General features: G+C 35.5%; 1 protein-coding gene across 2 annotated transcripts; it reads right to left on the minus strand.

Moving 5' to 3' along the window:
• Nucleotides 1–1,158: 1,158 nt before the first annotated feature.
• MS3_00009433 (uncharacterized protein) lies at nt 1,159–27,334 on the minus strand (the record flags this gene model as incomplete). Of its 2 annotated transcripts, XM_012942927.3 has the most annotated exons (8): nt 26,836–27,334; nt 26,609–26,794; nt 22,807–23,189; nt 15,509–15,901; nt 13,628–14,032; nt 12,120–12,165; nt 10,596–11,118; nt 4,697–5,313 (listed from the first exon to the last, which is right to left on the minus strand). In XM_012942927.3, the coding sequence occupies exons 1-8, from the start codon at nt 26,965–26,967 to the stop codon at nt 4,697–4,699; spliced, it is 2,685 nt and encodes an 894-aa protein (XP_012798381.2). In that variant the 5' UTR covers nt 26,968–27,334. The 2 variants fall into 2 exon arrangements, with proteins under 2 accessions (XP_051064224.1, XP_012798381.2); XM_051217801.1 differs by having other exon boundaries at nt 1,159–5,313; nt 13,628–15,901.
• Between the last annotated feature and the right edge of the window lie 465 nt (nt 27,335–27,799).

Consider the following 27,799-nt stretch of genomic DNA (forward strand, 5'->3'; position numbering starts at 1 on the left):
TAGTTGTCTCATCTTGACTATTAAGTTTCATCTAAAGCCCTAACCTCATTTTCTATTGGAAAATTATTATCATTGAAATATTGTACATCATGTCTGGTTTGTTGAATTCGCGTAGATCTAGTTTTATTCATAGAAGAATTTGTTCAATTGTTAATAATTACAAAATTATTGTAACAAAGTCTTAATGGTGAGACTATAATTTGTGGACGATCTTTGAGCGACGCTAAAGTGATCGTGAGTGTTCACCTAATAACTGGGACAAAATGAGGGCTATAAACCATAACTCCATTTATCAAAATGGATGGGTGAATTTCGCGGCAAAATCCGAAACTTGTTATCTTTTAACCTGATTGGTTCTTCCATAAATTACAATCAGCCAGTTAACAGCGACATAGAACTTCGTACGTACGTACGTACGTACGTACATCAGTTCGAGTTGCCATACTACGTCACCACACAGATACAATTTAAAGCAATTAGTCCATTTTTATAAATTTCGATAGAACAATGAGAAGACGGAGTTGATCTAAAAACATTGTGATGTATTTGCCCTATACATTTCGAACAATCTGGTCACACATATACTTGTCAGGGCATTTTTTTTATATGAAAATACTGAAGGTCAAACAAATAAAAGTCCAATTAAAATAACAAAGGGGAGAGAAAGAATAAGAAATGGTCACGTTATCCTAGGCCATAGAATGACTTAAGGATTACCAAGGTAAATTCAAGATTACAACAAATTGTTTTTGTACACATAAGGGGGGTGGTTTAAATTTACGATTAGCCAAGGCTTCAATAAACTCAAGAATTCAACCTTGACAATTTCTATACAACATTCTAAATGCTGTATTAATGTTAATTTTGTGCCCCGTTTCAATTATATGTTATTTTACTTGAACTTTTATTTAATTGACCTTTATTAATTTTTATATAAAAATACCCTGACAAGTATATGTGTGACCAGATTGTTCGAAATGTATAGTGCAAATACATCACAATGTTTTTAGATCAACTCCGTCTTCTCATTGTTCTACAGATACAACTGTCCATTCAAATCCCATAATGGTAGAGGTAGTAAAAGTATAAGCAATTATCAGAAAGATTAGGGTTCGAAGATGTTATTCAAGGAGTATAATCCAGTGAAATAAATTTGGAAAGAGAAAAACATGGGGACATGAAGAATTCAGAAGATTAGAATTTGGGAGAACACAAAGAGTGGATGCACCTGCGCCATTGCAAACTATCTTAAGCAATGTCATTCAAGGTCTCTAACCATCGGTTGCTATCATCGCACGGATCCCAACCAGGTAGTCTACATTTACCAACATGGCTTAGTCCACGTGTCAGTGACTTCATGGATTTGTGTCATGTTTTGGTCTGGCCCACCCCTAACTTTCTTCCAACCTACTCCTACACTATAAAACATCGCTTGTCAGGGCAGTAGGTGGTTGGACATACATAACACATGTTCCAGCCGTTTCCTAACAACTACATCACTTACTCGATGATTCCAGGATATACCGAACAATGCTTTAAAGACATCTATAATCGAATACTAATAACCTATGAATAATCTCACCGTCTTAATTCAAAAACTTTACAAGTATATACTACTTATTAATAAGAAATGATTATTACAATTTTATCTTTTGTTAATAAATATTATCAATATTTATATTATATTTAATAAATTAAATCTTTATTTTTATTTAAATTAATAAAAAAAACATAATCATCATACACACATGCACTTCAATAAAACTACACACTAGTCACTAGGAGAAACAAAACAAGACAGAACACTAACCGAAGATCAGGAAAGAGAGGGGGAGAGAGAAAAATTGGAAACAATGAATAGTGAAATTAAATATATCATAGTTGATTTTTTTTGATTATTTAAATAATGAAACCAAATAGTGCATGTTCTTCTTTGTGTGTGTGTGGAAGAGAGAGAAAGGAGGATGAGGAGGAAGAGAAGAACATATTGAAAACGACAACAAGAACAACAACATACATTATATCCTAACATTAGGAGTTTTTTTATTTGTGCTGCACCAAAACACATAAATATGATTGTAAACGAATAAATTTCTTTAGTGTTAACAATAAATGTTAAATAGAAGATGAATTTTAAAAGAACCCATAGAAAAGAAGTCATTGTTGTATAGAGGAGATGATAGAGGACAATATATTGTAGGTTAATGTAAGTTAAAATAAGTAATAACATAAATAATATTAAACTTTAATTCAATATATATATGTGATGAGATGATTATGAAAGATTCACTTTTAGAAATATAATAATAATAATAATGGGAGGAAAAATGTGCACTGACGCCACCAGTGTTAACAATGATCAGCAGTAAAAAGACTGACGATGGTGTTGGCAGCAACAACAACAATAATAATACCGCTTGGAAGAAGGATTACAAATAAGCGGTCACCCATTCAACACAGAGAGAGAGAGAGAGAGACAGAGAACCGGACACTTACACAGCATATCATTTAATTGATTGAAATAGAAGTAGGACAACTCAATTAGGAAGACATACATAAACACGCACACAAGTAAACAAAAAAGAAATAAGATAAGTGAAAGTTTAAATTCAAGGAGAAACCATAAGCAGTAGTGTGTGGGGGTTTTGTTTTCTCTTTGTTAGTCAACTATAATAGAACATTATTGTCCATTACATAAACATGGTTTATAGGTGTTCTTTTTTTCTATAAAGAAAAACGAAGCGTCTATCCAACAAGACTTGTACAACAGTAATAACGATGATTAGATCAGTTAGAGCATAGAAGCATCTACTCATGTATGCACAAACCCGTACAGCACTATTAATACACAACCGACAGTCATGCACACACACACACACATTCATATATATACACATAACTCAATGAATCATAAACATTGTGCGATTTTTTTATTTATTTTTCTTTTCTTTTCTTTAAAATTACAAAAAAGAACCACCACCGAGAAGTAGTAGAAGTCAATGTCTAAATGAATGAATAAATAAATAAATCACTGATCAAAGTAGTACAATCATGTCTGTATAGTAAATGGTACTACTACGAATCGTACAGAAATACAATAATAATAATAATAATAATAATAATAATAATAATAATAATAATGGCAAGAGGTTAAAACAAGTAAATAAGGAAGTAATAACACCAATTCTATCGATTATATTATTAAATATTATTGATAATAGTCATAGAAGAAGTCGAATACAAAACAATCCATTAACCCTATGATGATCAATAATGATCAGAAAGTTTTAATGAAGGAGAAGAAGAAGGGAAAAGGATCGTTTTATTAAGATGATGACCGGGAATAGAATTACTAATGAACAAATATTAGTAACCAGTACACATATTACACATATACACATAAAGAAAAAAAAATTCAACTGGATACGTTCAAATATCGAAGTATGTGTGTATAGAGACAAGACAAAACCAATGTAACTATATATATATATATATATATATATATATATATATATATATATATATATATATATATCGATCAAAATCCAAAACACCAAGAGACAAAGATAAAAGGGTTAATGGGTTATAGGAAGAAAAAAATATAAAAAGATACTCAAAACAAAATATCTTGACAACAATAACTAATAGGTGGTAGGTGTTAACCGGGAACAGTAAAATCAATCAATCTAATGATCGATCAGTTGATCAATATATATAGATAGGTAAATAGATGAATCGATGAGAAAGAAAAGTACAGAATAAATGAAAGAGGAGGGGATTGAGAGAGAGAGAGATGGGAATAAGTAGCAGTTTTACTAAGAGACAGAAATAAACAAGAATAAAGGAACAATCACCAATAGTAATATTCATGAATAGACTCGAAAATGTTGTTCTTGTTGTGTGTATACTTATATACTTTATATGCATTTATGAGTATGTTTGCCTATATATGCATACTTTTACCGGTGTCATCAAGAATATTGAATAGCAGATAAATTATAATGAATGAATCGGTTGACAAAACAACACAACATTACCAATATAAACAACATAAACACATACTACATAAAATAATTGAATAACAAGAAGATACAAAGACGAATATATAAAGAGGATATTCAATGAAAACACTTAAAAGAAGAAAGTACATTATACCAATACTAATGAGTGTAAGTGAATAAATGAATCAATTAATTCATCAATCACTTAGCAAAGAAGTAACAACCCTAATCAGTTGTCAAATGTATAAATATCGAGAGAGACAGAGAGAGTTGACTGGCACATGTAACTAATAAGTATGTCTTTGTGTATGTATGTTGTTTGATTTGATCTCCAGAATGGGATAACAAGGCGGTATTCAATTAATCATTCATAAATGAATATTTGATATGAACAACAAAGTTTAATCCAACTAATCAATCAAACAAATAGTTTGTATAGAAAAACAAATTGTTGAACTATCCATACTGGATACGTTTTGATGATTATAGGACTGTTGTTGATGTTGTTGTATAGGAACATAAAGAGGCTTGTCAACAAACAAAAACAAAAAAAACTCATACACACTGAATGAAAAATAAACACAAACAAGCCAATACACACACACATACACACACCGGGGTAATACAATATGAATTAAATACGTGATGAATGATTACTATTATTCACAAAAAGAACATTAATAATAATATTACAATTATTGATTGATTATTTTCGCTTCAGTTTCTTTATCAGTTACATAATTTACTAATCTAGGATCAGTTAAAAGGCGATAATCATTTGGTGACATAGATATGCCAATTTTATCACCAACATGATGTACGCATGAAGAATAAATAGTTGGTGTAGAAGAATTTGTTAACATTCCATTGTTGTTAATCTCCCCACCATGACTTTGAATAAAATGAGCACTTTGAAGTCTATATCGATCAACTGTATAAATATTACTACTAGTAGTAGTAGTAGTGGCAGTAGTATTAGTAGTAATAGCAGTAGTGGTAGTAGTACTATTACTATTAGTAATAGTAGTAGCAGTAGTAGGATGCATTAAGGAGTTAGAAGGTATCATACTATTGTGTATATGAGTAGTTTTCTGTTTGACAACATTTTTAATAGGATTGGTATCATCGTTATGCATAGGATTATATACACCGGTACGATTGGGTATATGAACGAAATGGGGACCAAAATTGGAACTAGCAGGAACAATATCTGAATGAACTTTTCCATCACCAAACTCTCCCATTTCTTCTCGAAAACTAGCCAAAGTGGAAAGTATTTCTGCAGTCATAGTACAACTATCACGTCGTCCAGCTATTAGAGAGAAAAACAATACTCAAATTAAGTGAATTTTTTTGCATTACTGAAGATCATTTGAAATAAATCAATGTAGCTTTTTAAATCAAATTACAGTAAGAACGCCCCCCAAATGCCATAGTACAGTCAAGGGTAAGAAGAATTAGCTCTCTCTCTCTCATGAAATCCTTTTATATAACCACGAGTTTATGGTCGCTGCCACAGAATTTCTACTCATTGCCTCCATGAGGCAGGGATGTTATTTACGGAAGTAATAAGACGAAAAGACAATGTCCGAGTGAGTAGGTATAGAGAATCTACCTGATTACAAATCAGTGGTACACATAGGCTCCTGGATCTTAAAAGAACGAAGGAATGGCGTACGAATTTACCACGGGACTGAATTTCTTGACGCTGCTCCACTACTTTTCGGATTCGTTCGTTTATTCGAATGCTCAGGGAATGATCTGTCAATGAAACCACTTGTTTGTCTAGGCTCTCTGGAAATATCCCAGATTACATAAAAATGTATCATGCATTCTATATTTTGGTAACCTGTTGTATCAGGTTGTATTTGGATAAATAATAATAATGTAAAGGTATATAGGGAATAATGTTGAAATGACTCAGTGTATTTGTAACCTGCAATGGATGACTTTGTTTTTCTTTAGTCAAGTTGAAAAATATGTACAATTGAAATAACCCCAATGTTGTTCTGAAGAAAATAACACTAGGGTCAACTTCATTAAAGTGGAAGATAAGGCTTGGTGATGAAGGCATTCGACTTTCATTTACCATTTATAGCTCAGAAAATGTAATTACTACACCAGCCAATATACATACTATGGATGATTGAAGTTGAAATGACTATAAAAGAATGTAATTAAGTAATTCGGGAACTAATTAAAAGTATTTATTTATTTAAATGCGTAAACATTGGTACAAGGGGGCACCAAAATATGTATGCACCACACTTCATCATCCGACTTGTGTGAAGGCTTGGATTCTGTCCGGGTGCTCAAAATGAAACAGGAGGTTTTCTTAGGAGGCCACACTCAGAGCCTTTGACCTACAGATTTAATCCATAAAACAGTGGAACAATGTTAGGAGATGCAGTCCCATGGTAGACAGTAACCAACAATAGGTTCATATGCCATATATTCACTCAGGATACGGAAGCCTATGTACACCATTGATTGGGAATCAGGGTTTTCCAACTCCCCTAGGTGGATCCTCCATATCCACCAACCCGGTTAAAGCACTGAACATTCGCTTTTCATCCTCTCTATTTCGTCAACAACATTCCCACCACAAGAAGGCAGTGAGTAGGACTTTCCTGATTAGTGGTTGTATATGTGTGGCCATGTGAGAACATTTCTAGAGGTAAGAGTTGACTTTCCTCACCTTCGGTCATACCAAAGCATTTGGAGGCAAATATATAAGTGTCTTATTGTAACTCGGCCATTGAAACAGTTTATTTAGTTATTTCAATACAGAAATATTGGTACAAGAGGGCACTAAATATATATGCGCCACACCATATTTGTGTGCGTGTGGGCTGTGATACTGCTCGGGTGCCCAGACCGAAGTAGGTGGTTTTCTTAGAGGGCCCCACACCCCGAGCCTATGACCTAAAGGTCTGATCCACAAGGCAGTGGAGCATCGTGAGAAGATGCATTCCCATGGTAGCCGGTGACCAACGATTGGTTCATACGCCATTTATTCCCGCAGGATACTGGAGCCCATGTGCACTATTGGTTTGGAATCCGGTTAAAGCGCCGAACATTCGCTTTTCGTCCTCTCATTTTGGTAAACAACACCCCCGCCACGAGAAGGCAGTGAGTAGGACTTCCCTGGTAGAGGCTGTATAAGTGTGGCCGTGTGAGAGCATTTCGAGAGGGAGAGCGGGCCCACTCCACTCTCGACCATACCAGGGCATTTAGGGGCATTGAAACAGACATTCCACTATATGATAACAATAATTAATAACTCAGAAAAAAAACTCCCTGTTATCTCTTCATATGATACAAGTTTTTAACACACACACACACTCACACTTTGCTTTACTCTGTTTAAAAATGATGAAATACTTCGAAAAGTATTTCTTTTTCTACAACAGAACATAATATCAACTATAAACTAATTAAAACTTTAGTAAATTATAATACCTACAACAAAATGTTTAAAGTGATCTCCTTTAGATTTGGTTTAAACCTACAAAGCATTATTTTTATTGAGATAATATTATGTAATATGTAAGATGTAATAATATCTGTATTATGAATTAATCACTTATACATTCTTCTGTATTCATTTTAATTGTATTATGATTGATTTACAAAATATTTGATATTTTATAAATGAATGTACAAAGAGTTTAATCATACAGTAAACTACAGTTGAAATATGGTTACAGAAAAGATATGTACACTTTCATAAAAACACTAGTGTTTAATAGTCAATAAAATATTCTGAGTATGGAGAGGAGGGGTGGAGTTGTGGAGAATTTGAATGTTACTGAGATCAAAAAGCCCTCAAATGCCCTAGTAGGGTCGAGAGTGGGGAGAGTCAGCTCTCCCTCTACAAATGCTCTCGCATGGCTATGTGCATACAACCACTGATAGGGAAATCCTACTCATTAACTTAGCGTGGCGGATGTGTTGTTTACGAATTTGAGAGGACGAAAAACGAATGTTCGACGCTTTAACTGGGTTGGTAAACACGGAGAGTCCACCTGAGTGAACCGGAAAACCCTGATTCCAGTATTCTGAAAGAAAAAATGGTGTATGAACCAATTATTGGTAACCGGTTACCATGGGACTGCATCTTCTCACACTGCTCCACTGCCTTGTGGATCAGACCTTAACGTCAAAGGCTCCGGGTGTGACCCGCTAAGAAAACCACCTGCTTCGGTTTGGGCACACGGGCAGTATCTCAGTCCTCAAACAAATCGAATGATTTATGTGGCGCATATGTATTCCGTACCCCTTTGTACCAATATGTGTTCAAATAAATAATAAATCATAAACCGATCTAAGTTAGATAACCAATGTAAACCATGAAGTTATTTCGTCGTAATATGGGACTCCTCATTACTGCACATCTAAGATACCAAAGATGGTTGCACCTAGAACTTGCATTTCTCGTTGCGATCGCTTAACTTTCACACCACTGAGTCAGTATCAAATGATTTACACTTCTAACTTCAATAAATCCGTTATATTACGCAACCATCTTTCATTATCTTCTATAGGTAACGACTCTACACTGAACATTGTTGAATTCCTCTAGAGTTTTATACTATGATGAAATAGCTAACCAGTGTTATTTGGTTTTCAATGGTTGTCTAACTTAGGTCGATTAGTATTCGCAATAAATTAAGGTATATTACACAAAACTTACAATTTCCTATCTAAAATGGTAAAAAAAAACTAATTACTAATACTACTGCCAATAATAATAAACATACGCTTGTGTAATCACAAGATTGATTGGTCATATGTTCCAAGATCGACAAATCATACTGTATGCATAATTACAATATTATGATCAGTTGTAATAAATCAAATTTCTTGATTAAAGCACATAAATATTGATATATATAAATGGGCACCAAAATAAATATGCACCATTACAAATAAGAAAATGAAATGGTAAGTAGATAAAAAAAAGGATAAGGGTAGTAAAATCAAAATATATAAATGAATAGAAATATATGAACAAGAATAGATTATAAAAGAAGGGATATTTCAATGATGCCCAGGACAGGGTTGGATGGAGAATGCTGGTGAGCGGCCTATGCTTCTCCACGAAGAGTAACAGTCGTAAGTAAGTAAGTAAGTAAGTAAGTAAGTAAGTAAGTAAGTAAGTAAGTAAGTAAGTAAGTAAGTAAGTAAGTAAGTAAGTAAGTAAGTAAGTAAGTAAGTAAGTAAGTAAGTAAGAGTAGTAGTAAGAGAGTGAGTGAGTGAGTGAGTAGTGAGTAGTGAGTGAGTGAGTAGTGAGTGAGTGAGGAGTGAGTGAGTGAGTGAGTGAGTGAGTGAGTGAGTGAGTGAGTGTGAGTGAGTGAGTGAGTGAGTGAGTGAGTAAGTGAATGAGTGAGTGAGTGAGTGAGTGAATGAGTGAGTGAGTGAGTGAGTGAGTGAGTGAGTGAGTGAGTGAGTGAGTGAGTGAGTGAGTGAGTGAGTGAGTGAGTGAGTGAGTGAGTGAGTGAGTGAGTGAGTGAGTGAGTGAGTAGTAGAGTGAGTGAGTGAGTGAGTGAGTGAGTGAGTGAGTGAGGTGGTGAGTGAGTGAGTGAGTAGAGTGAGTGAGTGGTGAGTGAGTGAGTGGGGTGAGTGGGTGAGTGAGTGAGTGAGTGAGTGAGTGAGTGAGGTGAGTGGAGTGAGTGAGTGAGTGAGTGGTAGTGAGTGAGTGTGAGTAAGTAGTGAGTGAAGTAGTGAGTGAGTGGTGAGTGAGTGAGTAAGTAAGTAAGTAAGTAAGTAAGTAGTAAGTAAGTAAGTAAGTAAGTAAGTAAGTAAGTAAGTAAGTAAGTAAGTAAGTAAGTAAGTAAGTAAGTAAGTATGTTTCAATGAGAGAACAAAAGTAAGGAAACATAGCTTTAGTTCAAGAAATTCTTCTGTTTTATGAATAATGTAAAAGAACCACCATTGGCATTTGTTTTGAGTCATATCTATTAATATCAAAAGCCATTGAGTTGCATCAGCCTCTAGAATTTCAATCACTGGAGTTGTGAAGGACGATAGATGTTAGTCTTATACAGCTTTCTATCATACCCTGAAACCATATCAGAAACTGATCATCACATTTGTAGCATATAATCAATCCGCCGAAGACGGTCATACCAATTGAGTTATCTGATTGAAGCTTGAATACACATTGTTGAACTTTCCCCACTGAAAACAGAAGATTCTATGGAGATAACGATTATTGGACATAAACAACCATCTAACAAGATCAGTTCTAAGAGGCTATGTTTCACAAACATACAGCACATCTGCCCTTAACGGTGCGTTGTAAAACCGGCCTTATACATCCAGATCAAGAGATGTAATGAACGGTTCAGATTAGTAGAAATCACTCTGGCTTTTATTATACGTAGATTGAACTCATTTGTCGAGCTACCGCCATCAGCACTCACGTAACTATTTATATGTACAAACTTTTTGACCATTTCTAACATGTTAAGCATAAAGTTGAGATTAATCGACTTTATGATTATTTATCAATAATTATGATTTCAAAAAGAGGAAAAACAAACAGATAAACGTAACTTTTGATAAATAAACAAACATACATATACTTACCAAAATGATTGGTAGACTCATCCGCCTTACAAATTAAATTAGGGAGTTGTAAATATTCATCCAAATCATTATTACCAGTACTAGTGTTACGAAGAAATAAATCATCTGCTGTTGTACTGTCTTGAATACTACTATTGTTGCCACCGCCACTGCCACAAACGCCAACACCACTTGAGCCAGTTGTTCCACTCCTAGCAACTTCTCCACTTGCAGTCAACATATTAACCAGATTACCTCTATGTGATTCTGCATGCTGTAAAGGTAAATTGTGTAGATGTGTACCACCAAAGGAATAATGATCTTGATTGAAATGAAAACTATGAGATGATGAGGTTGATAGTAGAGAAGATGGATCAATGAGTTCGGAATACTTTGAATTTGTTGTCATTGTATTATTATTTTTATTGGACACACATGGATAAATTGATTTATTCATTGGTTGTTCTAAACTATGAGGATTATAAACACTAGAACGAATTTTCCAACTTTTGTGATGTTTCAATGCTGTATCGACAGTGGAATCCTAGAAAAGTTCATACAACCGCCAATAGGCAAAAAGAAAAAATAGCCGTTACAGTATTCCGTAAAAACATAGTGTCATAGCGTAGACTACAAAATAATTTCAACAATCATATCTTTAATATAATTTGAGAATTATACTCTGGGGTTTGATTCCGTCAAAATTTCTAAATTTAGACAACCCTCAATAACCAATTCATAGTCTTGCCTCCTACTACAACTATCATGAAAAACAAATCATCCAAAGGAAGACATTAACAACTGAGCAGAATGAGTAAGTACTGCGTATCAACCATTGCAGTAAACTATTTCGATAGACTTAATCATCAAAACAACTGTAACTGAGTACATGGAAATATATTAAGATAAAAATGTTAGTTATTAAATTGTGAACGAGGTGACCGTGAATGTTGTTAGAGGTAACCGTCACTTTCTAATTACCGATGCCGTGACCGTAGATTCAGGTGGATAACAGACAGACAGTCTTTTTGTGGATAGTTTTAGATGAGTTAGCTCCATAGTTTAAAAGACTTATTGTTAGTGCCAGAAATCAGAGGAATAAGGTGTGTTGTGCTAGTTTTAGGGTCAACCATTTTTATAAGCCCTACTTTTCATTGTGAGAAAGTCTCATCGGTCCAAATCCTTGTTGTCTGATGGAAACATTTTACTGCTGTCACACACTTTTACAGTCACGGAACTACTAGTCATGTGGCCCAGAGCTCAAACGATTGAATATGTGTAGCTTGTTAAAAATTCCTCTCGACATGTGACATGTGATAACACGACCGAGTCTACACCTAGATTTGTGATATGATCAACGTTATTTATGATCACGTAAAACAGATTGAAATCCATTTTAAATAAAGATTTATTCGTTTAAAGGCTAATCAATACAATGTAAAATCAAGGGGAAAATTGTGAAAAAGATTTATATGCAAACAAAACTCAAAAAAAAGTAGTTGAAAAATGAGAACCGTTTTAAAAAAAGAAAAAAACTTTACTTACAATGTTTTTCTTTTCCATAGTACTACCACTGTTGTCCATATGTGGTCTAAACAGTAAAGAATAATATTTATACTCAAAACTCAACAAGAAAAGAAGGCTATTGAAATGATAATTATTCAATCACACCGAGTACATAATGTTTATGTCCTCGGGTTCTGGGCTCTATTACTGTTTACACGTGAACGAATACTGAAACCATTACCAGGCTGCCAAAATCATCAAAGTAGATGGAGTGGAGGTAGTGGAAGTGGAGAGTAATTTACAAAGGAAAAGGCAACAATTTAGATGTGAATAATAGTTTCAACTGCTAAGCAGTCATTGAGCTCCATTCACATTGAAAACATGAGCTTTAATGCGATATGTCAACCAGTACAGTGAAAATTACTGAGTCCAGTTACCTATAACCTTATGTAACAGATATGAACTTGATTTGAAGCAAAAGATAATAGATCGGTAACTCAATGAGAACATTGACACCTATGATGTAGGCACATTCAGCTAACGAGCCCTAAATCAGACGGAACATATGCCCTTTATTCCACTGCAAGCTATTATTCTAAGCTATTATGACTAAATGGTGGTATTGATATGATCCGTTCAGGATCCACAAATGACACAGATCGACCAATTATAGTACCTTAACATCGACAACAGGAAAATACAAACTCACACAAATTCAATTGATGAATATGTTAGTGTGGACAGAGAGAAACAATGTAAAATCGGAAACTATTTTGAACTGTACTAAGAGAAAAAGACAATAAAATGAGTGAAAGTAATCATATGAGAACGGAAGAATAAGACGAAGGATGTAATTTGACATCTTTTGATTAATCAATGAATGAACCTGGGGTTAACTGAAAATCGATTCCAGTTAGTCTAAAGGTATTTATTTATTTCATAACAGTACACCTATCCCTAACAAGGAGATACTTTAATTCTAACATTGCTTCACATACTTATTCAACGTAGAATCTGATATATATATACACGCGTTGATTCAAGTTGACATATCACAATAGTATGGAGAGATGAAATTACTAAGATAAATATCAGAGTAGTAGAAATAGTAATACGGTTCGAGAATAAAAAACGAATTTGTACAATAAAAAAGTATTAAATAGTTTTGCAACTCCAGATAACTCCATTTGCACCATTACGGTTAATTCTGAACCATATCATCTGAAGTCTACAGCAATTGGTCATAATGGTTGTGCAAACCACAAACCAAGCAAGTAAGCACATGACTCAGATTAACAACCGATGAGTACACAGACTGAAGGTTTGACTTCTCTTAGCTTTCTTCTAGCATACCGTTAGACTAAAACACTTTTAAAATACCTGTAAATAAACAAATTCATTGAGAAAATTTAACACTTGGTGAATTTTGGAAATTCGTAGGCAGTCAATGATCGTTAAACCAATGAGATATGATCATAACTGCGGGTGATCTATTCAAGCTTACAACTACAAACCGTAAGTAAATAAATCTGAAAACAGAAACGTACGTGCACATTTTCATCTCACAAGCAACTGGGTCAAATCCGTTTGATGACTGCGACTCTGTTGAACATGTATAGGGTCTTTTTGCTGGCATTAGATGAGATTCATTTGTTGGTAGTTCCGTATGAACTAAATGACTATTGTCCAGTAGATGAGTATCACGATGACGTCGAATAATACAAGCACGCTTAGTATCTGTATCATCCATAGGTGTTAAAATATTTGAAGTCTCTTCCTCTTCAACTCCTCTCAATTTACATGCTGGCCTGAAGTAATGATCACTGGACATGATAGACCTAGGACTTAAAACATGTGACTTTTCTGTCTTCCCAGGACCATATGTATATTGTTCAATTGGATTTAATTGAATATCTGATAATGTATGGTGGATAGATGAATCAGAAGCAGTCCTTAGGAGAAATTAAACATTACAACTAGTAATAATATTAAACAAACATGCAACATAAATGTATATGAAGATACCTTTCCTCAATTGGGAACAATAAGAAAACTATTCCGTTTCAAAGTCCGTACGGAATCAAATGGTAGAATGATTAATCAAAACATGATTACTAAACTAAATTTATTTAAAGACGAATATCAATTATAATGGAATTTAAACCTCTTGGATAGAATTTCAACAACAACAAAAATACTTTCTTCAATTATATTGTGATTTAAACGGAATTTTCAAAGTGTGATATAACGATAGGCAAAATTTTATTTCATCATCTGAAACAGTTACAGTGTGGTGTATGCTACTTATGCCAACAGACATCAGTGACTAGTTTCGTGAGGGAATTCTCGAAGTTCTAGTGAGAAGCTGTGATCAGTAAAGTTAATTCATGTCAGGTAGAGACAGGTATCTAGTCCAAATGCCCTGGTACGGCTGACGGTGGGGAGAATCAGTTCTCCCTTAAGAAATATTCTCACATGACCACACATATACAACCACTAATCAGGAAAGTCCTATTCATTACCTTCTCGTGGTGGGGATGTTGTTTAAGAAATTGAGAGGATGAAAAGCGAATGTCCGGTGCTTTAACCGGGTTAGCGGATATGGAGGATCCACCTAGGGGGGTGGAAAACCCTGTAATTTTGTGTTAAACAATAAATTGATTGTCCCCACCTGAGTTCTCGTTCATTGACAACAGGACACTTTAATGTTCTGGTAATCATATCAAAATATTATCATCAATAAATAGAATGTGATTAAATTTGGGAATCAAATACATGTTAATGGATTCAAATTTACATGGGTTACAATTTTTGGTATGGTTGTTAATGATACTGCACAACTGTTCAAGTTACAACAAGTGAATAGGTGGTTGAATAGAACTACTGAATGGTTAATTAAGTCAAGTGTACAGATAATAAGTGTACAAGATAATAGAATGCTCTCGTTGAGAATCCAAGATTGTATGCACCCGAAATAATAATAATAATAATAATAATAATAATAATAATAACAGTTAATATATCGAGTTGATCTTAAGTCACCACTGAAAAATTGGAAGCATTCGATGGTCGTCTAAACCCAGGATGGGACTCCTCAGCAGTCCGCATCCACGACTCCGAACCTAGGTATCGAGCCCGGGGTCTTCAGTCTGGAGCGTAAGCGTTTAACCTATAGACCATTGGGTCAGTATCCAATAATGTTAATATCTGACTTCATGAATACGTACTGCTGAGGAGTCCCATACTAGAATGAAACGTCTGTTCAGTACTTCCAGGTTTTTCAATGATAATCTAGCGAAGATCAATTCGAAGTTTAAACTTTGAAAACACCAAAATCTCCACAAATTCTCTAGACTATTACTACTACGATTGATATTAAAAATAGTAATGATAATAATAATAATAATCAGTTAAAAATGTGTAATTACCTGCGCCAATCAACCACTGAATATGGTGTTTGAGCTTGTCTAATCTGTTCAGTAATATTAGCAGAAAATGGTGTTTTCAATTGATGTTGTAAAGAATTTGTAGGAGGAAAACTTCGAAATCCAACTGGTGTACATATACCAGCACTAAAATAACCTGATTCACATGTATATTGACTTGAATTCGTTAATGATGATTGTTGTGTAAGTAAACTAGTAGTAGATGCTACTTCAACATTTGAATGTGATGTAGAAAATAAATAAGGATTTGTAGAAATATGTGATTTTGGTTGTAAACTATGATAGTATGGTTTAGTATTTGTAAATAAATTAAAATTCTTTTGAATATGATGTTGACTAACAACTGCAACACTGGAACATTCATTATTCCAATTACTGAAAATTGAGAGAAAGAAAAAAAATAGAGGAATTAAATTTATCAAGTGTATGTACAGTTGGACTGTGAGGAGAGAAAAAAAAGAACATAAATGATGAATAGCGATCTAGGTCGAGAAAGTGATGAAATTTCTTAGAAGTAAAAATACAAAATATCAATCATAGTGATGATTTATTATTTATTTCAACAAACATTGGTACAAAGAGGCAACAAATAGATATGCGCCACACTTTATCATTCGATTTGTGTGATGTTTAGAATACTGCCCGGGTGCCCAAATCGAAGCAGGTGGTTTTCTTAGGAAGCCACACACGGAGCCTTCAACCTAAAAGTCTGATCCACAAGGTAGTGGAGCAACATTAGGAAATGTAGTCCCATGGTAGCCGGTGACCAACGATTGGTTTCTATGCTATTTGTTACTTCAGGATCCTTGAGCCCATGTACAGAATTGGTTTGGAATGAGGGTTTTCCAACTGTCCTAGGTGAACTCTTCGTGTCCACTATGCCGGTTAAAGCGTCGGACATTCAATTTTCGTTCTCTCAGTTTCGTAAACAACACCCATCGTGCGAGAAGGTAGTGAGTATGACTTCCCTGGCAGATGCTATATACGCGTGGCCATGTGAGAGCGTTTGTAGAGGGAGAACTGACTCTCCCCACACTCGGCCGTACCAGGGCATTTGGGGGCAAACGAGAATATTCATTTGAACTGATTTATAACGATAAAACCACAGCAGTGTCACATTATATTGTGAAATAATGAGTAACTCACATTGACAATGTTGATTATCAAGTGACTAAATTTTTAGAACATTTACACATTTAAATATGATTTGTAAACAATTCATTCTGTTTGCTAATTATAGTTTCCTATACATTTCTCCCTCTCTATCCACTATATCCCATCAAATTTACTACATGGTTTACGCAAGTTTGTCTTTTGAATACTGATGAAGTTGTCAGAATCCATGTTCGCAAACCTAACCTCTGCATAAAAAAGAATTTTGTACAACCACCCTCTCTACCTAGACAATTGGTATAGGGGTGAGTTTTTAGCTGAACTTTGATTAAAACCTTTATTTCAAAAATACTCAATCAAATTTCTAATTTTCAGTACAGTCGAGAAGCGATTAAGGTTAGACATTAAGACCGTTGGATGCTGGCTCAGTGATCTAGAGATCGAGCCTTAGCGTCCAAGACCAAAGTTCCTGGGTTCGAGTCCCATGTGTGGGATCGTGGATGCTCACTGCTGAAGAATCTCACACCAAAATGAAACCACTGTCCAGTGTTTGCAGGTTTTTAATGGTGATCTAACTTAGATCGATTCATGATTTCAGTGAAATTTTCTAATTTCCTTCACTTCTGTATTTTTACATATTTTCAATATGTCTTTTGATTCTTACATAACTACTATAAAACTGACATTTCATCGAAATAGTTTGTTAGTTCTTTTTATATATTATACGAAGTAACAACTGTTTAATTTCTCAAATAATTACTTTGATAACATTGATCCTCTTTCTTCCAATTGCTCAATATTATTTTTATGATCACTATAATATTGTATAATTAGTACACAACGTAAATACTCGATGAGTATTATTTTATTATTGATTGAGATCATGAACCGATTGATGTTAGACCACCATTAAAAAACCTGGAAGCACTGGACGGCCGTTTTGTCCACTACCTTGTGGATCAGACCTCTACGTGAAAGGCTCCGTGCGTGGCCCCCTAACAAAAGCACCTGCTTCGGTTTGGGCACCCGAGCAGTATATTAAACCTCACACAAATCGAATGATAAAGTGCGGCGCATATCTACTTAGTGCCTCCCCTTGTACCAATGTTTATGTGTTTAAATAAAAATAAATAAACTAGATACATTGTTTGCAAAGTTGTTCGAAATAAAGACCGGTGTCAGGCAAGGTTGCTTACTCTCACCCTTTCTCTTTCTCCTGGTGATCGACTGGATCATGAAAACGTCAACATCTGAAGGAAAACACGGGATACAATGAACATCTAAGATGCAGTTGAACGATCTAGACTTCGCAGATGATCTGGCTCTTCTATCCCAAACGCAACAACAAATGCAGAAGACGACCAGTGTAGCAGTAGCCTCAGCAGCAGTAGGTCACAATATACACAAAGGGAAAAGCAAGATTCTCCGATACAACACAGCATGCACCAATCCAATCAAAATTGACGGAGACGATTTGGAAGATGTAAAAACCTTTACATATCTGGGCAGCATCATTGATGAACACGGTGGATATGATGCAGATGTGAAGGCGTGGATCGGTAAAGCAAGAACAGCATATTTACAACTGAGGAACATCTGGAACTCAAAGCAACTGCCAGCCAACACCAAGGTCAGGATTTTCAATACAAATGTCAAGACAGTTCTACTGTATAGGGCAGAAACCTGGAGAACTACGAAAGTCATCATCCAGAAAATACAGGTGTTTATTAACAGTTGTCTACGCAAAATACTTCGGATCCGTTGGCCGGACACTATCAGCAACAACGTACTGTGGGAGAGAACAAACCAGACCCCAGCAGAGGAAGAAGCGTTGGATGTGGATAAGACACACATTGAGGAAAGCACCCAACTACGTCACAAGACAAGCCCTCACATGGAATCCTTAAAGCCAAAGGAAGAGAGGAAGACCAAAGAACACATTACGCCGAGAAATGGAGATAGACATGAGAAAAATGAACAAGAATTGGATGGAACTAGAAAAGAAGGTCCAGGACAGAGTAGGTTGGAGAATGCTGGTCGGCGGCCTATGCTCCATTGGGAGTAACAGGCGTAAGTAAGTAAGCAAGCAAGTAAGTAATTATTTGCAAAGAACTGTACAACTGATAACAAATTTTAATAGAAACCTTTATCAAACTTAAAGAAGCACAGCGTAAATTCAACTCATGTGTTTCTCAAAAATCATGATCGGAATGTAATTGTTCAAATAACATAACATATTTTTTTACTACAAGATATATATATTACTCTCAAAATATTAAAAAAATAATGAGTAGTTTAGTTTTTATTGAAGAACAGTAAAAAAATTGTACTTAACTAATCTAAGTAACCTTAAGGGAAAGTATATTACTAAACGAACTTTAAGACGATGAAAATATATCTTTACTTACCTTATAGACAAATGAAGTATCAGTAAAGGGTTAATGAATGATTGTAAGATTTAAATGCTGCTTATACTCTTACCACCTCTATCACTACGGGATTTGAATCGACAACTGCATCTCTGTGCTAATGTGGTATGGCAACTCGAACTGATGTACAAACGTACGAAGTTCTACGTTGTTACTGACTGACTGACTGACCGAAATGCATGTTAAGATATATTAACAACTTCAAAGTTAAATATATTCAACCAAGTTTATTTTTTCGTTGTAAAACTGATCAAACAAATTGTAAATAGTTCCTGTAATGTGGGTATCTATACACACAGTAATTTGTTATGTAAAGTGTGATTTTTTGTTGGAAGTATTACCATATCTAACAATTCACTGCTCTGTGACTATCGTAACCAATAGTTGGAGACTCTGTGACATGGCTCAGAATCGATCACAATGACATCGGTGCATACACTCTCTGTTATCCCTTAAACTATGAGATTAAAATCGCTTCAAATCTTTCTATATACTAATTCTTTCCTCATGTACTATATTCTAATATGCAATCTTTCTTTTATATATTACCACCATTGAATTAATTACTTCTATGAATCCGGTATTCATCTTGTTGTGTTAATGAGGTATGGCAACTTGGACCGATGCGCATATCTGCCTGGTACTAGGTTGTAGCTGACTGAGTGACTCTGTATTTAACCATTATAGTACCAAATTTTAAACGATAGAATAGTTACAGGAGATTGATTATGAATACTGTGATCTTGAGTGCTGTTAGAAGTATGAAGGTAGTTATCACTTCCCAGTTGCCCACACTGTGGAAGGGTTCTTCTGGAGGTACCTGAAAAGAAAATTGGGTCAGATCTGGTCTCACTGACCTGAGAGTGTGATTGCAATGCCCAAGAGACAACTGCCTGAGGTTGGTCACACACGACCTTTTTGTGAGTAATTTTCGTATTCGCTCCGTACTTATTTGGACCTTATCGCCGAAAACGGAAATCCGTGGGATAAGGCCAGATGTGCATTTTTAGAGTAGACCTTTTCTAACCCCACTCCTCCTTGTGAGAAGGCAGCATCGCTGTTATTATGCTGATTGTCTAAAGGAAACACCTTACTGCCGCCACACCTCTGTACAGTCAGCAGTACGAGCTTGCCTTCGGATCTTGGGTTTATGAATGCGTAATATATTTTTGGCTGAATAGTTTATGGTATAGGTAAACATTTATTTTCTAAAATGATACTTGCTAAGTCCAAATTTCATTGAGTTTACTGATATTTACTTAAAGTCAATTTAATTTAACTTTGATAAAATATGGCTCAGATAAACAATCAATGAATTTATGGATTAATGCCATATTTTGATTTGTCTGCCACTATCTCTTTTTAACCTAATTTTATGTTAATCAGGATTTGACATTGGGGTAGACGATGGATAAATATATATAACACATGATCTAAACACCTCAGTCGATGAACAGTTATTAGCCATATCAATCAACTTTCCAGTTTTATATAGTACCCTATGCCTGGCGTTGGTATTACTCACGTGATGGTCCTTCGGTATTTCAGTAGTGCTTCGAAGATACCTATGGACAAATAATTGCAGCTAATACGTGAATTCCACTTTCATATGCTATGATTCACAAAAATATAGTGATTTGCTGCATAAAAGTATAATTGAAATTCGGCTAACAGGAAAAATTTTACCTACAACCCAGATTAGCAAAAGAGACAAAAATGTTTGGATCCTTACACAGACATTATCAACCATCAACCTACAAGGTTTATTGAGATTTCCCATGATGAGTGAAGTAGTCCATATGCCTGATTTCAAATGGTAAACAAGCATAATCTTAGAACAACACATAAGCGAGCAATATTGCTCTCAATTAGATTTTTACCAGACTTTACTATAAAAAAACCTGGTAAAATAATAGTTCTGTGAAAGAGGATGGTGATGTCATAGAAGCACTGCTTGTACACTTCGGCACCAGTGAATAAGCCTCCGTGGCGCAATCAGTAAAGCCCCCAAATGCCCTGGTATGGTCAAGGGTGGGGGGCGGAAAGTCAGCTCTTCCTATACAAATGCTCACACAAGGCCACGTGCATACAACCATTGACTGGAGAGTTCTACTTACTACCTTTTTGCAGTATTACTGTTTTTTACGAAATTGAGAGGAAGAAAAACGCATATATATTCGGTGCCTCTTTGTACCAATATTTATGTGTTCAAATAAACAAATTAAATAAAAGGCATGGCAGATAGACTAATAAGGTAGCGAATCATCAATTGAGAGATTGGGACATATGTTATGCACTCTCCAACCGCTGAATATCCTGACGGGTGATATTGCCTGGTGTAGGAGTTTGGGACGACAAAATTAAGGCATGATACAAGTTTATAAACTCACTGATAATTGGAATGAGCCATGTCAACAGTAGATTGCCTGATTGGGGTCTGCGCACACATCGTAACCAATGTTAGCAAATTTAAGTGACATGGTTCAAAATTATTAGCAACAGTGAAGGTGCGTTCACTCTTTGTCTTCTCTTAGAACCTCAATCCTAATATCTCTATAAATTCTTTTCTCTATTCATACCTAATCATTTCTGTTACCACTGAAATTGTTTCTACTTCCACACAGATTGATCCTAATCAGGATATCACTTAAAACTAGGAAGTGCATTTAAAATCCACTTTGTCCTATTACGAAACACTTGAGTAGTGTGTGCGCAACCACGACACCAAGGGTCAAACATAAGACCTTTAGGTCTCACGACAAACGCCTAGTCATTACAAGCATTGAGTCGGCACCTAATGGTAGAATTCGAACTTCTACCACTTGGTGACAAATACTACCGACAAATGAAACTAATCTCTAAAAAATCCCTCCAACTAAAATATAATACTCAGCTTATACTAGTGACCTACTTCAAAATGTTCTTGAAGTCCTAATGAGTTGTGACTAGAGGATATCAGAAATGTCAGAAGGAAAACAGCTAAGATCGTGTGATCGCCGCACTATTTTGCGAAATTGATTGAAGGTGGAACTGTACCATTGGATGCTGATTAAATGTTCCGAATGGTCGAAAATTCACTGCAAGACCTAAAAGCCCTGGGTTCAGTCTTTGACGGAGTCATGGGTGCGCACTGTTAAGGAGTCCCACGCTGGAACAAAACACCTATCCAACGCTTCATTACTTACTTACGCCTGGTACTCCTCGTGGGAGTATAGGCCGCTCACCAGCATTCTCCATCTAACCCTGTCCCGGGCAATTCTCTCCAGTTCTTTCCTGTTGTTATTAATCCTTTTCATATCTGCTTCTACTTCCCGATGTAATGTGTTCTTTGGCCTTCCTCTCTTCGCTTCCCTTCAAGATTCCAAGTTAGGGCTTGCCTCGCGATGCAGTTTGGTGGGTTCCGTAATGTATGTCCTATCCACTTCCAACGTCTTTTCTTAATTTCCTCTTCAGCTGGAAGCTGGTTTGTCCTCTTCCACAGAAGGTTGTTGCTGATGGTATCCAGCCAATGGATGTTGAGTATCTTGTGTAGACAATTATTTATAAATACTTGTACCTTCTTGCTGAAAAATCGCCAACCAGATTAAACAACGCTCCATAGTTTTCAATAATACAACGACTAATATCCGTCTGTGATGAATACCATCGATAAATTAAACCAATCTTCACAAACCCCCCTTAACTAAACAATTTCCTCAATTAATTTTTTCCGAAAAAAACAAACTCCATGCTACTTACTCTAAACAGCTTTTAGGAGCAGAATGTTGTGTAGGTGGAATAGTAGACCAAGAGGATGACAAGTAATTATCAGATGATGCATAATCAGTATCATGAATAAAAGTATTTCGTTCATGTAAATGATGAGATGTATCAGGTGTTGTAGTTGTTGTTGTGGTAGTTTTTGAACCAATTGAATCATACAAAAATGGACAAACATTGGGATTTTGAGACTTTTGCGATAATTCTTCATCTAATTTAACCGGAATAGTTTCTTTAATTGGTACATTACTACTAGGTAGTAGTCTTTGAACAACTCGTTCATCATGAATATTTGATGCTGATGGATATACACTGGTATGAGAACTAGATACACTGGAGCCATGTATATCTTTACGATCGACCTGGAGGATGAAAGACAAAGATGAGCAATGTTATAAATGAATGATAAATTTACACAATATTATCGTTTATGATTAATGTAGGACCTGGCACAGATGAGCATCAGTTTACGTTTACGTACCAAATCAGTAGCCAAATGAAATTAACATAATAACTAGTATTGGAAAAGAGTTGAAATAATGTTACTAGTACCAACGCTCGTCAAAACAATCAGTCATTAAGAATATTATTTGTAGAAATAACTAAAATAAAGCAAATCTGTTAGTAATTTTTGTTAATATTTGCATTTTTATTTAAATCAATTTGTGCATTTTTCACCACTGATTGTTAAAAAGTTCTTTTCGAATTGTAATGTTGGCTTATTGAAATATATATTTTCAATAGTTGAGATCATGAGTCAATTGAATTTAGACCAGCATGGAAAACCTGTTTGCTTATTGACTATAGTTTACAAAACACTATTTGAAGGGGTTTTGTGGATATTTTAGTAATTTCAAAAGTTGTAATCATGAGTCAATTGAAGTTAGACCATCATGGAAAACCTGGAATAACTGAACGGCAGTTTCGTCCTAGTATGGGACTCCCCAACAGTGCTCATCTACGATCCCGCCCCTCCCCACGCGAGATTCGAACTCAGGACCTGTCAGTCTCGCGAGAGAGAGCTTAACCACTAGGCCACTGAGCCGGCATCCGACGGGAGGGCGGGATCGTGGAAGCGCACTGCTGAGGAGCCCCACATTAGGACGAAACGACCGTCCAATGCTTCCAGGTTTTCCATGGTGGTCTAGCCTCTATTGACTCATGATTTCAACTATTGAAAACACTGTTTCCAAATATCTAAAAATTCGTAAGTAAATTTAGAACGATTATAAATAAAAGGAAATGGAATATCCTATGGTTAATAAAAAGACTGTCTTCTTAAAACTTGACTTCAAATGAGATGGAATAACTGGGAGGATTGATTTTAGACTAAAGGCAATACTAAAAAATGTATTTCGCGACCAAGTTGGTGTCTCTATACTAAACCAAATACTCATTGTGACAATCAAATGTGGACGAATACCCGCCTTATGCAACCCTGATCTGTGTTTATCAGTTTATATATACGTGCTAAAGCACATACATCGAAAGAAAAGGAACGAGGGTTTGTGTCTGAATCTATGAACATATTCCACAAAAGCTGAGACTAAACGGACAGAAGGTTTTCAAGTCAATTGCTCGATAGTGGGCATGATGAAGTTGCGAAATCTTTAAAAATAATCAATAAACAAAGGGATTTAAAACTGTCACACTTTGCAATAAAAATATTTAAACCAAATACATGGATCCAGAAAGAAACAGTTATAAATCTTTTTTACCTTGGTGACCATATTTTTCGTGAGGCTATTGCGTAAGACCTTGTGTTTATTGTTCCATCAACTTTAATCAAAATCCTAATATGCATATTTCACAGTATCGCAGGGAAAAAGAATTGGTTCGTAGAAAGAAAGGTATAAAGAGAGTTTAATCTCATAGTTTAAGGGAAGACAAAGAGTGTATATACCGACGCCATCGGGATCAACCCTGAAACATGTCACTCAGAGTCTCCAAACATTGGTTACGATAGTCGCTCAGACCCCAAACCAAGTAGTCTGTATCTACCAAAATAGCTCAGACAATAAGTTAGTGCCTTTGTGGATTGATGCCACGTTTTGATTTGGCCGTCCCTAACTTTCTTCCAACCATCCCCAACACTAGTCAGCATTGCGCATCGTGGTAATAGGTGTTTAGGCATACGTAACACATGGCCCAACCATCTCAGTCGATGAAGATTCACAACCTTATCAACTGATTTACCTTTATCCCCTAATCTAATACCCTGCATCTAACCTTATCACATTAGCATATGAAGTGAAATAATTAACGGGACATAGAACTGAGGACAATAGTATCAATAGCAATGAGAACTTAAAGATAAGGAATACAATTCTAAAGAAGTGGATAGCATCAGGGAGTGAAAAGTACGGAGTACCACGAAAACTGAAATTCAGATAACAAGTGAATGTATTAGTGCTACTGCAACTGATGTCGAACCTTATCACTTAAGGTTTTCAACCACAAATTATGATTAATTTACAAATCACAACCAAGAAATATATAACTGCCTACGTGTCTTGAACTAAAAGCTACAAACTTCATGAACAAATGCACGATTCGAATACAATTATTGTTGATTGTTTAGTAGTGTAATTCATACTTCATGCACCAATTTTACTAAAATACATTTTTGATTCGGGACAATGGGGACTTGATGTTATACTCTCGCTAAACCTAAGGTATTGACGTACAACGATATAATGTCAGTCACTGAAGTAGATTTAGCCACAGACTAAAACATTATTTTACTAGAAGCATATAATATATATCCTGATTATCAATGGCAGACGGGTTACTCTCTTCCAGTAACAAGTGGAGTACTAGAAGCGCCGTCTCCCGAAGTGAAGCACTGAAAAGGTTGATCATGAGACGGTTTATAATCCTATCGGTAGTAAAGAAAACCAAATATTCAATGTATGTTTTGGCAGATACGTGTTAAAGGAATATTAGTTTATGTGTATCCAACAACTAAAAACAATTTTTGCTGGGCTTTCAAAAATGTGCCGTATTTTGACAACTCAATCACTGAAGATAACACAGGGGTATTATAATGATGATCATATGCGCCATGAATATATATTGTGAAAGTGATCTATCCTGTTACTAATCCATGAAACGAAATCATAAGCTAACATGAGGTTTGCTTGATTAAGTACATTTGATGAGTCCTTTTTATCGATATACAAACGTCTAGTAAATGTTTGTTGATCTATAACTCAAAACAGACGTGTAAAATTGGCAAAACCCAATCGACATTATAGGAAAAGTTGCAAACAATTCCTGCCATAGAAATGCAGCGACCATTACGTCTTCAGAATTCGTTCTGATATTCTTCGATCAATTGCTTATAGTTTATTTTCATTAGGCAATGGTACTTTCAGAACAAAACATCACATGAAAAGCGAATATGGATAGACAAATGCAACAAATAGACGATTGAGAGATGATTTTAAAAAAACTGACGCTGCTGCGAAGTTGCAAACTGTGTTTAAAATACTTAGTGGTATTCCAAGTATCCCAAGCTACTCGCATAAATATCTGTACGGTTAAAAAGTTTGTAGCTAACGAATGAGGTCACGTAGTTATTTCCTTACAAAACGAAATTTCTCTGACGTTAAACCTAAGATGTATCAGACGCACTATGAAGTCAAGAACCTCGCATCTGAATTTTGAGACTTATAGTAACTCAAGCTAAGAGAAACGAACGAGCAAAAATACCAATACATAACCGCCAAAGTTAAAACAAAAACCAATGTCTACAAACCATGATACGAAGTAAACTCACCGGCATATCTTTTTGGAAGAACGGGGTTTCCTGACTAGAGTTATCGCCAGTCTTTAACGTCTGATAGTCAGTATTACTAATATTAGACAGGGAGTATGCTTTTAAGATTCCCGAGCGATTCGGGACACTTCCAGATAAATGGTTATGATCAAGTGATAATGGAAGGCCGTCATAGGCATGTGCAATCTGAATGTAAAATCGTAATGCCAAATGGTGTGACAACATACCTTGCAGATCTCCTGGGCGTCTCTCATAGCAGCAGCAAAGTTTGCTGTAGACGCCGCTTCTTTCATTTTGAGAAGTTCTATCTTCTCTTTGAAATTTCGTGGATTGGAGTACCCAATATGTTTAGTCGTCATTTCAGCCGTTTAACATTTGCTCACAAAACTAAACTTCTAAGATGAAGCACACGAAGATCGGTAATAAAATTTAAATATAATGCAGTCTGAAAAATTTGGTATGAAATGTTGACTGACACGTTTTATTCATATACAGAATTTTTAATTGGTAGAGTAAAAACTTGATAAGATCTACTTGAAATCCACAAAATCTTACAGTAAGCTATATTTTGCACTATGCAGTGCATTTAGTTTCAGATATATTACGGAAATGAAGAAGAGTGTTTTAGTAATTCCCAACGAACAATAGCAATGCCATCACAAAACTGCCTTAAAGACCGCCTTCGTTAACCTAGAAATTTAAAACTTCAATTTTCAGACATTTTACGTTTAGTTTCTCTCTCGTGGATACAGAGGGAAGAAAGTTCGTCGAAGTTTGTGTATAAATCGCCAAAGATGATTATCAGATGCAGATAGCTCAACTTGACACTCTTGTAGCGGTAAATAAATCCCCAAAATAAACAGCTCTGTTTTTGACATTGGATGCTGACCACATTAGTTTTAATGGACTCACCTAGCTGAGGGCGCTCGGTCATGCATTCGCACCAGATCACGAGTGGGGACGACGTGCTCAACAACCCCTGCAATCGCCAGCCAGATTATATCAGACGATCCTCGATATATTGATAGCCTATCAAATATATCTTCGAACCTCCTCACTCTTGTTTTTTGATCTCACTTGGTGGGTACGATTCATAGTAGAAGGTGTAACTTGTTAAAGCGTTGTCAAACTTCGAATACCTGTGTCATCTTCACTCTGAAACCTCTTCCTGACGAAAGAATAGACCGAAAT

The sequence above is a fragment of the Schistosoma haematobium genome, chromosome 7 (genome assembly GCF_000699445.3).
Source record: "Schistosoma haematobium chromosome 7, whole genome shotgun sequence".
Lineage (NCBI taxonomy): Eukaryota > Metazoa > Platyhelminthes > Trematoda > Strigeidida > Schistosomatidae > Schistosoma > Schistosoma haematobium.